The following is a 17235-nucleotide window of genomic DNA, read 5'->3' as shown; positions in this document are numbered from 1 at the left end:
TCAAGAGATCTCATGATTTAGTCCCCATGAAGCTGGCATTTCTGATAAATAGACGCAGCAGGGGTTGTTTTGTTTTTTGTTTTTTCTTTAATATCCCAGCCAGAATATTCTGTTGACAGCTGAAATTGACCAGCCAAGAAATTAGAACAGACTTCATTAAGCTCCCTGGCTCGACACATTCAAATGATCCATTCTCCCATTTGCCTTTAACGGCCAACGACTCTTTTTCCCCTTCTCAGTAGATTTCCTCGACTGTTTTGCATTTTAATTCACCTCCTCATGGAAGACGTGATGCCAAACTGTGGACCAATGCTGTGTGTTATGCAGAAGGAACTCCGAACACTGGGTTATTATGCCTATCTTCCTGTCGAGATGATGTGTAAAGACAAAAAAACGGATCTCACAACACTCAGCTTTGCTCTGGGTCCTAGCAGGATGCAGGCGATCCCCAAACCTATGCACATTAGGAGGGAAACTGGCTGACATATTGTGCAAAAGTACTACATCAGTACTACATCAGCCTAGCAATGCTGTGTTTGTACAAACTGGGCAAGTTCCACAAACACAAATGTGCAAATTGTGTTACACAAAAGTAAGTCCACTGTGTAATGCAATTTGTGCAAATTGTGTGTTTGCACAACTTACACTAACACAATGTTATTAGGCAGACGCACTCTTGCAAAATATGTCCAAAATGCTCCCTATCCAAATGTCTCATTGGGTTTTGCATTTCTGAATCACCCAGCCTTGTTGCTGAAGTGGATTTAACAATGATCTGTTCTTCCATACTTTCATTTTGGTTCACTGTAGGGAGCACCCCACGCACCGCACAGTTTGCTACAGTCTTTAGTACCTTTGACTCTTTTGTGGTGTTTTATCAACACACATGTGCCCATCAGTAACGTAGAGTGGAAACAATAAAAAAGGAAACTTAGGTTTATTTAAAGAATTCAGAGTTCACCATGCATTAAAGTGGGGTCTGATTCTGTATAAGGCAGCTTCCTAAGTTCCTAAATGTCGACATCAGGAAAGAACAGCAAAAGTCTGCTGCTCCTCGCATGTAAAATTGCCAAACTGTTCAGGGCTGTGCTATTAGGTAGCTCCTCTCTTGTTTTCTGACGCAGAAAACAGCAGTTGTCATTAGCGGCTGGAGGGTGGTGTGTTTGGATTCGCCAAAACCAGTCAGGGAGGAAAGTGACTTGTCACCTATTAGCGCTTCGGCAGGGTGTCTGCATATTATTCTATTGTCTGCAATTTCTGTATTTATTTTGACATGAATTAATGCACTCATAGGATGTTTTGATGTCACTTTACTGAAATGATACATCAAACACATGCTGATGGTCTGTTTTTAAGAGTTTGCCAGTGGCACTTCATTTACATCTTTCTTCTGGTGTCAGTTTCTCTCTTGGATATCGTCTGTGTCAGGATTTGTTTGGGCAATGCTGCTAGCCAATGTCATTAGCCTCAATGGTTTTAAAAAAGGGGATTGGGCAAATTCCTACAGGAAGGGTGCATCACTGCTATTTAATCATTATTTCTTCTTCTTCTTCTTCTTCTTCTTCTTCTTCTTCTTCTTCTTCTTCTTCTTCTTCTTCTTCTTCTTCTTCTTCATCATTATTAACATTTATATACCACCCCATCCAAAGGCTCTGGGAGGTGCACAGAAAGCTAAAACAAAAACAAAAACACAATTTAAAATAAATGGCTTAAAGCATTTAAATTTAAAATGGTTCCAAACCATTTGAAACCAATTAAAAATATTTAGGAACAGTTTAAAAACTTTGAAAGGCTATATATATATATATATATATATATATATATATATATATATATATATCCCACTCTTCCTTCAAAGAGCCCAGAGCAGTATACATGGTTATGTTTCTCCACACAACAACTCTGCGAGGTACGTTAGGCTGAGAGATATGTGACTGGCTCAGAGTCAGCCAGTGAGTTTATGAAGGCCAGTGTAGAACCTCCAGGATCAGAAGCAGAATACCTCTTAATACCTCTGTCCTTTTAAAAAGATACCCCTTTGCTAAGCAGGGCCTTCCCTGGTTTGCATTTGAATGGGAGAGTACATGTGAGCACTGTAAGATATTCCCTTTAGGGGATGGGGCTGCTCTGAGCAACTGCATGCTTGTATGCAGAAGGTCCCAGGTTCCCTCCCTGGAAGCATCTCCAAGACAGGGCTGAGAGAGGCTCCTGCCTGCAACCTCGGAAAAGCTGCTGCCAGTCTGTCTAGGCAATACTGAGCTAGCTTCCTATGCTCTTTGAAGGCATGCAGCCAACACAGCTATTTCAGGCCCTCGACCTGTGGCCCCCTTCCCATTGTGGCTCCCAAGGGGAACCTAATGCAGGCCCTGTGGCCCTGGAGAGGTGAAACAAGACCCACCACGTTCCTGGAGAGGGCCTTGGCACACAGACGCCTCTTGATACACTTGCGTACTTGAGGCAGGATCGAGATGATATTTGACAGCTCCAGCACGGCGGCTGGCAGCGAAACAGCACGTCGCCTAAATAGACAGAGACAGATCTGATCTGCAAGCTGATTACACTTCTGCGCTGCCAAGGGATCTTTCGTAATGAGGATGGGTTATCAAATGTGTTGCGAGGCTTGAAGGCATTCCGGTCCCTAAGTAGAAAGGCAGGGTGGTGTCAGATGACCTTTTCTGTGGGGGCGCGCGCACACACACACGGGGACAAGGCTCCACACTTCCCTTCCTGGGGGGAAAGGGACACGTTTCTAATGTAAAGTCCAGACAAAGCCCAGCTCTTTCAAAGGGTTGAGACACCCGGGGTCTCTCAAAGGGTTGTCCCCAGTTCAAAGGGTTGGCATCAGTTCTGTGACATTCATTCATTCATTTAAGGAAATTAGTGGTGAGGTAGGGGAAGGGGGGATAGGTTGATATGAAACTTCAGTTAACTCAGGGCTGGATCAAATTTGACAGCAGTTTGATTCGGATTGAGTCATATCAGAGTGAATTGGGCCTCTATGATTTGACTCCAATACATCTGCTGAAATGTCACATGGTCCTAGATCTACACTGTAGATGTTTAAAGGTAATAACTGATAGGACTATACACAGAGGTCATTCACACAATCCAAAGTTATGCTCTACCTGGGTTTGGAAGCTGTGTGTGCTCCCAAATTTCAGTTGTTTGGACACAAGGTAGGAGGTAAACCTGGGTAGAAGTGATTGTGTGGAAGCAAGATGGGAGGAAAACCGAGGTACAGCGTGGAAATGATTTGATGAGCAAGCCAGAGGTTACCGGTTTGAATCCCTATTGGTATGTTCCCAGACTATATCGCGCAGCATCGATATAGGAAGATGCTGAAAGGCATCATCTCACACTGCACAGGAGATGGCAATGGTCAACCCCTCCTGTATTCTTCCAAAGACAACCACAGGGCTCTGGGATTGCCAGGAATCAACGCTGACACAATGGCACACGTTACCTTAAGATGGACAAAGGGTCTGATTCTGTATAAGACAGCTTCCTTTGCTCCTATGTATTTCCAATAAAGATGTCAGTGACATTAGCAGCTGCAGCCTCTTCCAAAAAAGCAAAAAGATGTATCCAGCCTAGTGATCACTTCCCTTTGCCTTGCTTTGTCTTGCTCCTCCAGTGGGAGGCCTTGGGTCCCTTTTCCCACAGTCTCTTTTCCTTTTGAAATGTAGATGTAATTTTAAACATCAACAAATCAGCGGGCCTCACATGGAGAAGATAACAAGATACCCACAGCCTTCTATAATTACAATTGATTTTCTATCACGGTTTGCATTAGAAATACTTTCGTTGCTGCTTGTTTCACATTAGCTGAGTTAATACCAAATAAACTTCAGATGGCAGGGTGCAGAATTTTGCAGCCTTGTCCTGTATAACCTTTCCTGCTTCTAAATGTTCCGATTTCAGTTTCAAGTTCCACATTTGGCATCTTTTGTCTCTTGCACCAGGCCAAATGCTCCTTGGGAAATTCCTGATATTCCTGATTTCACAACCCAGGTTCTCCAACATTTCATAGACTGAAGGAGAGCCAGGGTGGAATAGTGCTTATAGTGTAGTACCCAAGATCCAGGTTCAACTTCCAATAGGCCCAGGCTTCTCCCCTTGTGCATTATTTGACAGAGAAGAGAGGTGAACGATTCTGTAATCAGAATTTCTGCAATGCAATTGCAGAGACTGTTGCACTGCATTGCAGAAATTCTGCAGTGATCTTCACTGGGTGACCATGGGCGAATTACTATCTTTTAGCCTTACCTTCCTCATGGGGATGTTGTGAGGATAATACGAGAAAGATAGTGTGCACTACCCTGAACACCCTGCAGGAAGGGCAGGATATAAATGCTCCTCCACCAGCTGGAGGCCTGGGACCTGATCCACTGCTGCTCTCTCTGTCTTGGCTGGGTGATGAAGGACGGTCTGGAGAGGGGCCAGGGGTCCAAATGAGGGAGTGCAAGGTCCCACAAGATCTTGAGCTCAAGAGAAGGATCCACAGGAGGGGAAAGCTGCAGCTGTCTCCATGGGACCTTGCTGGATTTCAGAGACTTCTGCTGGGGCCAGGTAAGCCTCCACCCCACTGAAGGAGGCCTCATTGGATTGGAGTCCAGGCATGGCTGGATCCTGACAGAGGGATCATTCACACAAGCAGCCCTGCTCCTGGCAGCGCAGTGGATAGTGTGAGGAGCTTCCCCTGGTTCCCAGGCAGACTCCCATCTACTGCTCTGGCTGTGGCCACAATTGTGTGAGTGCGGAGTTATCAGAGCCCAACGGAGGCGAGCTTTTTGTGTGACCTACCACCACACTAATCTGCGTTCGGCTCCTGGCCTAGCCCAAAATGATCGTGTGCCAAGGCTCAATGTCTCTCAATATTCTGCTCAGCAGAACATCTATCCAACAGCCTGCCCTCAACGGCACAACAGTATTTGCCTGATCAGACAATGCGTATTTATGAGATTTGTCTCTTTGAGAGCCCACCGAGTGTCTGCCATGCATCACTCAGCAATAAACGGCTTCCTGGGGTATCTCGGATTCTTTCCCCCAAACCGATGCCCCCCACTCACCCCTTCAAGTGAGTTGCCTGCCTCATGTAAACATCCCCATAATGTATGATGCTTTTCCTACTTTGCCACAGCTTTTCCAGTTTTAATCAGCCTTTTTATCCGTTTAGCGTCTTCCCTCGCTTGCAGAATGGCCTTTAATATATACAGAATATATATGATCTCGGCTCTCGGTACATCTTTAAATGCAGGCTGTCTATTTTATCTCCTATGGAGTGCCGAATGATAACAACATCACTCTCAGAAACACCTTAATATCCAAGTCACCCAATTTCATAATCTCCATCCACTTGTGTTCTGCCACTCCTGCGCGGCCGCGTCACGATGCTGTGATGCTGATTTGCATTTCGCCCAGTACCTGCCAGGAGCCAGCAGCTCTGCAGCGTAACAGCCCTCTGATGGCTCCTCAACATAAATGGAAGATTGCTTTGCGTGCTCAGTTTCTGTATCAGAGAAGGGCTCCCTCTGGTCCCTCCCGTCTGCGACCGCTGAATTAAATATGCTCCTTCAGACAGGGGTTCATTTATTCCCCTCTTTTGAAAGGCCAGGTAATCTCCAGCAATCATCTCCTACCTTGGAAGGAGAGCTGGTCTTGCGATAGTGTCATGAGCATGAATGAACAGTGCCGTGACCTTTGCTAAGCAGGGCCTGCCTTGGTTGGCATTTGGATGGGTGACCACATGTGAGCGCTGTAACATGTTGACGGGCCTGGGTGGTGAAATCAGAAATATCGGAAATTTCCTACGGAGCATTTGACCTTGTCCAAGAATCCAAAGATGCCGCATGTGGAACTTGAAAGTGAGATCTGAACATTGAGAAGCAAGAAAGGTTATACGGGACAAGGCTGCAAAATTCGGCCGCAAGCCGTTTGAAGTTTATTTGGTATTAACTCAGCTAATGTGAAACAAGCAGCAATGAAAGTATTTCTAATGCAAACTGTGCAAGATATTCCCCTTAGGGGATGGGGCAGGACACACTGTAGGATGGGGCCACCACTCAGTGGCAGAGCATCTGTTTGCATGCAGAAGGTCCCAGGTTCAATCACTGCTCTGGGAAGAGCATCTGAGGTTCCCAGTTCCCTCCCTGGCTGCATCTCCAAGACAGGGCTGAGAGAGATGCCTGCCTGTAACCTCGGAGAAGTTGCTGCCAGTCTGTGAAGACAATCCTGAGCTAGATGGACCTGTGGTCTGACTCAGTATATGGCAGCTTCCTATGTGCCCTGTAGAGGGGTGGAGTTTATTCCACACTCAGCTCACTAATTTGATTATTTAATACAGTTGTGGCCCTTTTACCCAAATTGAAATATTTCCGTGTCTTCCTTGCAGCTGGGATGTGGGGTCACAGTGGCCATTTCCATCTTGCAGAGCTGTGGGCAGCTGAGGGAAAGAGCCATACTCGTGTTCGATGGAAGGAGATAAATTGCAGTCTTAAAATACACCCAGGGACAAGCAGAGCATAGTAATTAATATTCAAGGAAGGGAGAGGAATCAATGAGGAGGAAGCAACTTCCATCTCCTTGAGCAAACGAACGGATTTCACCGGCGTGTTGTGCTGCAGGGAGCAGTTCCAATGCCTGGGGCAGGTTAGACTGGAGGAAGAGGCTTGCTGGGTCAGAGGAAAGGTCCATAGCCCTCTCCTGCTGTTACTCTCCAGTACTGGGTATCCAAAGATAGACTGGATCTGAACATGGAGGCTCCCTATAGCCTATCGACAGGAGTTGATACACTCCCTGGATTTGTCTAATCCTCTTTTTAAACCCATCTATCTAAGCTACTGACCACCACACCATGTGGCAGGGAATTCTCTCATAGCTACAGACAGATCTAGCTTCCATGATTTCTTTTCCTAACCCCCTTTTAGCAACAAAAGACAGCTAAGTGAAAAGGAAAGATGAGGGATGCCAGAAATTCTGTGGGAACCTTGGCTCAGACCAAACTACAGGGAAAGGATCTGCAAGAATATATTCTCTCTCTCTCTCTCTCTCTCTCTCTCTCTCTCTCTCTCTCTCTCTCTCTCACACACACACACACACACACACACACACACACACAGCAGCTACACACACACAGCATAAGATGACCTCCCGCCCTCCTCCCCCACTCACGCTTTTTCAAACCCATAGGGCTTCCCCTTCTGCTTGTAAAGCAACGAACCGGCTCACAGACCAGGCAGTTCAATTCGAATTCAGTTCAAATTCAAACCGAACCACCCGGAGCGAATTCCGAGCACATCCCTAATCTTGTGCACCGTCTGCATAATCCACTTAAGTGCTGTACATGATTGCTTCCATGTATGCATCCCACCTCAAACAGTTCCTGGAGTAATTTACAAATGTTCTAAAGACTGTTCCAGAGCCGTTCAAAGATTATAAAGTGCCCCCATCTACTCACTGGCACCTCTCCCAGACTGGCAAATATCTCTTGACAGGTCAAGTAAGACAGCAGAGACTCACGTGCAAGCCAGCTGACAAAAAAAGCCTTGAGAGGGGAACGTTTCAGGACAATCAAAACTCACTGAAGCTTAAGAAAAAGGCCATCAAATTGTCCCAGCTCTGCTAATATATCACCCGCTATCATAAAACACCACACAGAAATGGAAAGGGAGTAAAGGACTCTCTGTCTAAATTTAACAGATTTGGGGCCATTTTGTCAGCATTCATTTCTGCTGCTGTCTTGCTTTGATTACTGTCTGTGCAACACCCACCCATGACGGGAGGATTATGGGAGCTCAGATCACTCACTGGTTAGCTGGTGGTGGGCCGATTTCAGGCTTGCAGCCAGGAGAGGAGAGCTGGTCTTGTGGTAACAAGCATGACTTGTCCCCATAGCTAAGCAGGGTCTGCCCTGGTTGCATCTGAATGGGAGACTTGATGTTTGAGCACTGCAAGATATCCCCCTTAGGGGATGGAGCCACTCTGGGAAGAGCATCTAAGTTCCAAGTTCCCTCCCTGGCAGCATCTCCAAGACAGGGCTGAGAGAGATTCCTGCCTGCAACCTTGGAGAAGCCGCTGCCAGTCTGTGAAGACAATACTGAGCTAGATAGACCAATGGTCTGACTCAGTATATGGCAGCTTCCTATGTTCCTATGACCTACTTTGTCTTTTTATTAGAGCCCCAAAGACTCTCCATCTTATTTTTAATTTATGTATCTCCCTCTCTTCCTCCAAGGATCCCAGAGCAGTGTATGTGTTTATGTTTATCTTCACAACAACCCTATGAGGGAGGTTAGGCTGATAGAGAAGTGCCTGGCCCAGAGTCACCTAGTGAGTTGCATGGCTGTAATGGGATTCAAACCCAGGACCCCCTGGTCCCTTGTCCAACACTCTAACCACTATACCACACTGGATCTCTCAGTTGGATGCAGGTGCAAAGTAGCCTCTCAAGAGGGTGGAGCCACCTGCAACATGGTGGCCGAGGGGGTGGAGACAACTAAGGAGTGGAATGAGCTACATGCACAAGTTCAAATCTACATTTGAATTGGGGACAGAGACCTTTATTGGTATCCTTTATTTGTAATATTTGTGAGTTGTCTCTCTGTCAGAAGGCACCATACAGCATTATCAATAATTAACACAATTAAGGAAATTGTATGTGATACCCAACAATGATTCAAATCTGCATTTGAATAATCGGACTTTGAATTATTTAGGGATGTGCCCAGAACTGGTTGGGCCGGCCAGTTCGAATCCGGGCCAGATTCGAACCGACCTGGCTTGGTCCATTTCTGGGTTCAGCTTGACCCTCCAGCTTACCCAAGCCGGCTCGCGGACTGGCACAGGTATACATGAAAAGGGGCATCTTTTCAAATCGGCTTAGTGACGCAAATGGTCTCTGCACACGTGCGGAGGTCATGAAAATAGCCTCTGCATGTGCACAGAGGCCTGAACCCGGCCGCAGCTGGCCTGAACTGTCATTTGGGAGGCCAGCGGGGGGCTTGGAGGAGCCCTGCGGCCACCCCCCTGCTGCTTCGGATGCTTTGCCACCACCACCCACCACTTCACCACCTGCCTATGCTGCCTATCCTCCTGGCTCCGCTAACGGTACGGTGGTCACTCTCCCCCCCCCCCCACGGCTTTAGGGAAGTTTAGGTTAGGGATGCCCCTTTACAAGTATACCCGAGCCAGTCCGCGAGCTGGTTCTTCAAACCGGAAGCCAGTTCAGTTTGAACTCAGACCGGCCAAATAGGGCCGGTTCAATGTCAAGCCCGGCTCGAAGCCAGCCAGCTCGCATGTCCCTAGAATAATTGATTCAAATCTGCATCGAATCATTGAGCATGATGCACAGAGAAGCCAACAGGGAATACTAATATACAAGTGATGCTCGACAGCCCAGATAAGTGTCCTGAACCTTTGATGTTTCCTTGTGGAAATATGCAAGGCTTGGGTTTTGTTTTTCCCATGTATTCCAGCCTAGCTCTTGCCATAGTAATCCAGTATTTTGCTGTAACATTCATTGGATAGGGAGCACGAAAGAATGGATGAAGGAACTGTGAGATTTCACTCTGTTGCCCACCCTCTTTGGGTCTGAGAGATTCTAGATGTGAGATGGAGAATCCGTTTGTCCTTCATGCCTCCTGCCACCAGTCTGGAAGGCTAAATCTAGAAAGAGCATCAACCTTTTCAGGCATGACTAAGGGACTGAAAGCAATTCCACAGAATCAATAGCAGACTGTTTTCCACAGTGGCTTATTTCACACACCAAGTGACTAATTGTGCACATTATCCATCTCATAAGTGAAAGTGTTTCGTGTAGTGGGTTTAATAAGCTTTCAAATTATTGTATTTTTTCCCCTTTAAAAAAGGATCGCAATGTTCTGTTAAATTCAAATTATAGCTGCAAGCGCTATTATGTTAATCAAAATGTCGAGGCAGCCTGCCATCTACTTTTAATTAATAAATTATGTACCACTGTGCAATCAGCAAGACTCCACCAGGGTTGGAATTGAACGTCTGCCCTCTGACCTGGCGCTGAAACTGACAAATGAAGAAAAAGGCATTTGTAGCCACCAGACCAAGTCATTGGCTCAGAATCTGTGGGAAATATTCTTTGTTCATTTTCTGAACTGTTGCCGATAGTCTTTTTTTCACCCATGTATCGTAGGGAAGGGAGGAACCCGGCAGGCTTCGGCAAAGGTCAGAGTCCAAGGAAGGATTTGCCAAGCATGAATTTTAAGAGGAATGAAAAATTAAGACTGGTTGGCAAAAGGTTTTGAGGATGGGCATGTGTATCCTCTCATTCACAGACACATATCTATGTGGATTATTAGTCAAGATGTAGTGTTATCATCTGTTTACCTTTTTGAGGGTCTGAGGAACATATAGCTAAATATTTCAAGAGAAATAGCAAAAACTTGTTCAAATATGTCAGAAAGTAGAAAAGCAGAAATATATCAGGAAGCAGAAAGCCAGCTGAGAAAGCGGCTGCATTATGACTGAGTGGAATCAGTATCGTGCGGCTTATGTTCTCCGCTACTGTGCTGTGGATACCGAAACTGCGGATACCGAGGCATTAAGAGAATGGGAATGGGGAGGTTAGATTCCAGGAAGCTGGGGGAAAGGGCAAAAATCAACAACAAAAGGGAGGAGTGCTCTACTGTGTTCTGCAAGTCTCCAAGGGATGCCCGCATCCCAATTCTGTGAAAAATTCCAGAAAATTTGCTTTTAAAAAATGAGCCACAAAATGTCTCCTTTTCTTAAAATGGCAGCCGGAAATGACCTGCGAAGTCATTTCTGGTCACCCCGAACCCACAGGTATGTGGAAATAACCCCTTTTAAACCATTCCCCCCACACACACATATTCCAAGGTTTGGTGTCAATTACCCAACCGTGGATACACAAATCCACAGGTATCAAACCAATTGATAGCAAGGTTCTGCTGTATTAAGGAGAATATGGAGACTGCAGAGAAGCTGAATGAGTTATTTGCATATGTCTTCACAGCAGAGGATACTGAGCATATACCCACACCTGAACTAAGCTACTCAGAGTTGGAGGCTGAAGAGTGGGACAATTTGAGGTGCTGAGAAATGATGTCCTAAAATCGTCAGGGCCAGATGGCATCCACTCAAGGGTTCTTAAAGAACTCAAATATGAAATTGCTGATCTCCTATCAAAAATATGTCCCTACAATCAGCCTCTGTACCAGAGGACTGGGAAATTGCATATGTAACACCAATTTTCAAAAAAGGGATGCAGGGGGGATCCGAGAAATTAAAGGCTGGTTATTTGTGCCAGGTAAATTGATGCATACTTAAGGACAAATTGTTATACATATAGAAGAACAGGCCTTGCTGAAGGAGAACCAGCATAGTTTCTGCAAGGGTAAGTCTTGCCTCACTAACCTCTTGGAGTTCTTTGAGAATGCTAACAGGCATGTGGATAAAGTTGTAAAGTTAAGTGTGCTGTCAAGTCGATTTCAACTCCTGGCACCCAAAGAGCCCTGTGGTTTTCTTTAGTAGAATACAGGAGGGGTTTACCATGGCCTCCTCCCACGCAGTATGAGATGATGCCTTTCAGCATTTTCCTATATCACTGCTGTCCGATATAGTACCAGTGGGGATTCGAACCGGCAACCTTCTGCTTTTTAGTCAAGCATTTCCCTGCTGCACCACATTTGGGCTTTCCAAAAGCTTTTTACAAAGTTCCTCATCAAAAGGCTCTTGAGTAAATTTAGAAGACATGGGATCTAGAAGTTGGGGTAAGCAGTGAAATGGCCAAATTTGCAGAAGACACTAAACAATTTAGGGTAATGAAATCCAAAATAGATTGTGAGGAGCTTCAAAAGGATCTCTCCAAACGTCCATGGCTGCTATTTAACCTGGGGAAAGGATTCATTCATGCCAGGAGGTTAAAAAGCAGCTAGGGCAGCCAAGGTGGGCGTGTGTGTGATCGGGAGCGAGAGCGTGAAAAGGGAGGAGCGCGACAGCCATGATCTCAATGCAGGAGAGGCCCTCTAGGTGCTGGGTGTTATCATTAAACATGTGCATAAAGTAATGTGCCATTTGACCCGTATTCACTCATCTCTCTGATTGGGAATGGGGCCATAGCTCAGCGGTAGAGCATCTGCTTGGCATGCAGAAAGTCTCAGGTTCAGTCCCTCATAGCATTTCCAGGTAGGGATGGGAAAGACTCTTGCCTGAAACCTTGGAGAGCTGCTGCCAGTCAGAGTAGACAATACTGAGCTAGATGGCAAAATGGTCCAACTCAGTATAAGGCCGCTTCCTAGGTTCCCGTGAGATTTCAGCAGATCTTATCTACAAATTTCCTCTGTGTGTGTGTGTGTGTTTAAATGCAACCCAAGATGTTCAGGAACTGGAATCCAACCCCATAGTATCACATTGTGCCCTTTCCTGAACTCTCTCCTAAACAAAACATGTGCATACCCCTGACAAGCAAATGTCCTACCTCTGATCCTTCCCTTGCTCCCCTGTAGACCTTCGGGCGTGGGGTGACTTCATCATTTGAACCTCAAAAACTGGGTCTGACACTAATAGGTTGATGCATTGGCCCCCTCTTAAAAATAGCCCCTCGGAGTCATTTTGCATTCTTGACAGCAGGCCACAGATGTCATAAGGTTACATTTGTTTGCCTTTCTCTCCCTTTTACCACTTTCCCTTCCTGTTACTATCTTTGTTGCTGGAATAAATTAAATTTTTCTTGCCGTTGGATTTGTCCTTGCCATGACAGCAGGAAGAGGGGATGGGTGCTCTCGATTCTCTCACTGTATCGATGGCCCCCGCAGGATTAGCAAGCATGCCTTTATCCCATGTGAACTATGGGATAAAAATGTTGCTTTTGCTGCAGAAGGTGGCAAATTTTCAAAACGGCGGCAGTTGACCTTTCTAAGGATAGAAATGTCAGTAGCCCAGAGCAGCAAGTGGGAGAAGAGGGAGAGAGAGAAGCCTCTTTGTCATCCTATAATAGAAAGCCAAAGAATTTCTGCCCATGTTGGCTGATGTGCCTGCAGCAGAACTCTTTCCTGTCAATACATCTCAGTAGCACAGGAGTACCAGCTGTGGGTGTAAAGTTGCATCAGGTCCGCTCACCCCAGCTTGACGCAACCCAGAAATGAGTAGGGGTATGCACAAAACCAGATTTGCAAGTTCGGCTCAAATCCGGACTGGATTCGAGCTGACCCAGGCCGGTTTGGAACGTAGGAAGCTGCCATATACCGAGTCAGACCATTGGTCTATCTAGCTCAGTCTTGTCTTCACAGACTGGCAGCGGCTTCTCCGAGGTTGCAGGCAGGAATCTCTCTCAGCCCTATCTTGGAGATGCTGCCAGGGAGGGAACTTGGAACCTAGATGCTCTCCCCAGAGCAGCTCAATCCCCTAAGGGAAATATCTTCCAGTGCTCACACATCACGTTTCCCATTCATATGCAACCAGGGTGGACCCTGCTTAGCTAAGGAGACTAGTCCTGCTTGCTACCACAAGATCAGCTCTCCTCTCAATAATATATCATATTATCCCTTGATCTCCTCTATATATCCCTTGATCTCCTCTAGCCTATATGAATGCAAGGATATTTCCTTGGTGGGCCAGCAGTTCTTGGTTATTGGTCAGAGCTAGGGATATTGGCTGCATTCGCACACAACATAGAACCGGAGGTTTTTTGGTGGTGGTGGGGAGGTTTCCATACTGTTATGTGCGAATGCATGCAACTTCCATGCAGTGACCAACCCAAGGTTCAGTTTGTTCTAACTCCATTGTGAACTATCAGGTTGTAGTGAGTTTCGTTGCTACAACCTGAGGTTAGACGCAGCCTGTGTTGCATCTGAATTCAGAACGGCAGGCTGCGTCCCCTTCAACCGGAGTTGAGGGAGGAAGCTCCTCCTTCAACCCTAGCTGTGATTCGCTGTGTGGGCTGTCCTTCATGCAGGAAGGAAGCCCGCACAGCCAATTCCCCCTCCTCTTTGCAGTCTTGCTGACTGCAGAGAAATTGCTTTCCGTTATGTCCAAATCTGGACAGGAGACAGAGACATCTGGCGCAGAGAGCAGAACTGCAACTCCATGGGACCCATAATTCTGCATTATATGTGAATGCAGCCCATTTCTCTTTCTTTCTGGGGCCCTTTTCCAGATTTGCTCTAGGCCCCGCTCCGAATGGGATTGCCCAGATTTTCCCAACTATTGAATTCAGTTCTTCAGCGTGGCGGAATTAACCAGCTGACAGTGACATGTCCCACTCTCTGGTTTCCAAAGGCTGGATCCTAGGAGGGCATCTGTATCAATTTGCTCAGGGTGTCACAGCTGATTTTTCTGAGATATGGCAGCGGGAAGCAAGGCGATGTGATGCATTTGGCCCAGAGCAGTAGGACTCGCTAAATCATTAGCTGCTAAGAGGGGATATTTTTGCATTCAATAGATGTTTCTATTGCAGCATTTAAACTGCCTATAGTTCACTTGGTGGCTGGAGGGCTCTTGCCCTTTGCAGACACTGAGTAAACCTTTGCTAATGGATAATGTCCTAATGACAACTGCTCTCTGCTATCCTGATTGCTTTACAGGTAAGGCTGTTGTGAAACCAGTAAGGCATTTACATTGCCTCTCACTTCAGCTCATGCCAAGAAGAGCTTTGATGGTGCATTTTCCTGACAACCTCGTACTTGTTAACTGATACTTTTATTGCTAATGGATCCACATCTTAATGGATTTTTCTTGTGTCCAGATGCTTTGGCACAAGCACTAAATGTACATGCAGTTTATTTAGCGTATGTTTGTTAAAGCTGGGCTGAAACTGGTGGTTTTGGGAGGGGGGGTAAGGCTGAAGAGGAGCGAAACTAGCTGCTTCTTCTTCTATTGGCCCATCTAGTTCAGACAGGGGTCTTTCCCAGTCCTCGTTGGAGATGCTACCAGGGCCTAAGCCTGTGACCTTCTGCATGCAAAGCAGATGCTCTCTGACTGAGCTATGCATGGCTCATTCCCAGTGGCTGCTAGAATTCTCTCCTGGCAACGGAAGTGGGAAAGGTGCAGAAGAGGGCAACCCAGATGATCAGGGGCCTGGAGCATGTTCCTTATGAGACAAGGCTACAGCATCTGGGGCTCTTTAGTTTGGAAAAGAGGCGACTGTGGGGAGACACGATCAAGGTGTATTAAGTTATACATGGAGTTGAGAGAGTAGACAGAGGACCTATTCCCACGATCAGGCGAAATCGGGCTAGGGGAGCCTAGCCCGATTTCGCCTGATCGTGGAGCCACCGGGCTTGCAGGTGAGCCTGGTGGCTTCCTGGCGGTTAACCCACCAGACTAGCCCTCCTCTTAAACTGGGTTTGCGGAACGAGCGCTCCGCAACCCCGTTTTTTTTGCTTGTGACTTACTGCGCTGTGGCTCCATGCCATGGCTACTCATGAGTAGACCCCCGGCCGGGAGGCTTAAAAGCAGCCTCCTGGTTCAGGGGTCTCTCCATCATGTCCTGTGAACTCGCGTCGGGCACACTGGACCTTCCGGGGGGCTGCGTGGGCCCCGATCCTCCCAGCCCTGCCGGCTCCATCATGGATCCGGCAGACGTGTGGGTGGCCGATCCAGCTGCCCAGGGCTGTCGCCCTGCTCGTGTGCGGGGAGAGTGGGCTTAGCCCACTCACCCTCCCCAGGCAGGTCTCTTGGATCGTGAGACCCGCCTTGGAGAGAAATTTCCCTCCCTCTCTCACCACACTTGAACCAGAGGCCATCCCAGGAAACTGAAGGCCAGGAAATTCAGGGCCAGCAAAAGGAGGTACTTCTTTCACACTGCACATCATTAACCTATGGAATTCTCTGCCACAGGACAGGGTGATGACCACTAGCTTAGAAGGCTTTAAAAGGGGGCTTAGACAAATTTCATGGCAATCAGTTTCATGGGATGACCCCCACTTCTGGTGTTATGAGAAGGAGAAAAAATTTATCCACACCATGCATGATTGTATAGACTTCTGTCATGGCTCCCCTCAGCTGTCTTTTTCCTAAATTAAAAAACAACAACACCCAGGTGTTGTAGCCTTGCCTTGTAAGGAAAGTGCTCTAGGCCCCTGACCGTCTTGGTGGATCAGGAATGTGTCAGTGGTTGTTCAGGCTGTGATCTTGTTATGGAAATGGGGGTGCAAACAACAGCATCCTTCTTTCCCCCAGTGGGACACTGAAGGGTCCCGCCCTTGGCCACTCTGTTCTGGTGCTGGCAGCATCGCTATTCGCCAGGAGAGAATGACTCCTCGCCTGCAGTCTCTTCACCTCCATTGAGACCTGAACCTTGGCTTTTCACCATCGACTCCATTTCGAATCCTGTGGGGAGAAAACACCACTCTAGCTTTATCTCTGCTCGTAACAGGCCTTCATAAAAGATGCATCTCAAGTCAGCCTGAGACCCAAGCCCCCAGCTCCCTTGGGCTTCCCTAATTCGGCCCGAGTCAGTGCAGAAAACCAGACCCCCAGACCCACCCGGGCTTGTTCCAGTTGCTGTTAGCCACATTGCTTTTGTGAAGTGTTCGTTGTTCCATTTTCATCTTAAATGGTTCGAGGACAAAGATTCCTCTGAATAATAGATGTTCGGAGAGTTCATTTTCCAGATGAAAACAATATGATGCTTCCGTGCCAAGAATAGATGGGAAATAATGGCGCTCCAAAAGGATCAGATGGCTCCCCAGTAAAATCTAAGTGGGAACTGTGGAACACAAAGTCCAATGTTCCAAAACAAGAGCCTTGGAAAATAAGTGGTGCTTAGCGAGTGATGTGCTGATGAGCAGGCGTGTGATTTCAGGTGGTGCCATTTCACTAGCAGGATAGCAAAGAATGGAGCCTCCACATCCAGAGGTAAATACCATATTCCGGAGAATAAAATGGCTGAGAAACCCCTGCTAACTAAGCAAAGAGGCACTCTTTTAAAGTGGTGATTCTCTTGATTGAGCAGGGGGAGAGCAACTGGCCCTATCCATCCCCAGCACAGCATCCATTCAATGGCGGCGGCTGGTGTCCATCTTATATTTCTTTTTTTAGATTGTGAGCTTTTGGGGACAGGGGACCATTCTATCTATATCTATCTATCTATCTAAACTGCTTTGGGATCTTTTGTTGAAAAGCAGTATTTAAATATTTGTGGTACTGTAGAAGTAAGAGAGTTCTGGGCAAGGTGAAGCTCCATTCTTTAGAAAAGGCAAGCATTTTGCTGGAAGTCTATTTTGAAAGTGAAGCCTGACCTGT

General features: G+C 46.8%; 2 protein-coding genes across 7 annotated transcripts in view; one reads left to right on the top strand and one right to left on the bottom strand.

Moving 5' to 3' along the window:
- CACNA1H (calcium voltage-gated channel subunit alpha1 H) overlaps positions 1–17235 on the top strand; it is a 485794-nt gene that overhangs the window by 133482 nt on the left and 335077 nt on the right. The window lies entirely within an intron of this gene.
- Positions 1353–7453, bottom strand: LOC128336647 (uncharacterized). Its single transcript, XM_053276634.1, has 3 exons — positions 7171–7453; positions 2399–2519; positions 1353–1671 (listed from the first exon to the last, which is right to left on the bottom strand). Exons 1-3 carry the CDS (start codon positions 7184–7186, stop codon positions 1524–1526), a joined length of 285 nt encoding a protein of 94 aa, XP_053132609.1. The 5' UTR covers positions 7187–7453; the 3' UTR covers positions 1353–1523.

The sequence above is a fragment of the Hemicordylus capensis genome, chromosome 13, assembly GCF_027244095.1.
Source record: "Hemicordylus capensis ecotype Gifberg chromosome 13, rHemCap1.1.pri, whole genome shotgun sequence".
Lineage (NCBI taxonomy): Eukaryota > Metazoa > Chordata > Lepidosauria > Squamata > Cordylidae > Hemicordylus > Hemicordylus capensis.
Note: the sequence above shows the minus strand (reverse complement) of the source record. Positions and strands in the feature narration are given on the sequence as shown.

Coding starts and splice junctions, on each gene's coding strand:
- LOC128336647 (XM_053276634.1), bottom strand. Junction 1,672..2,398: donor AGGCCCTCTCCAGGAACGTG/GTGGGTCTTGTT, acceptor TTTTTGTTTTAG/CTTTCTGTGCACCTCCCAGA.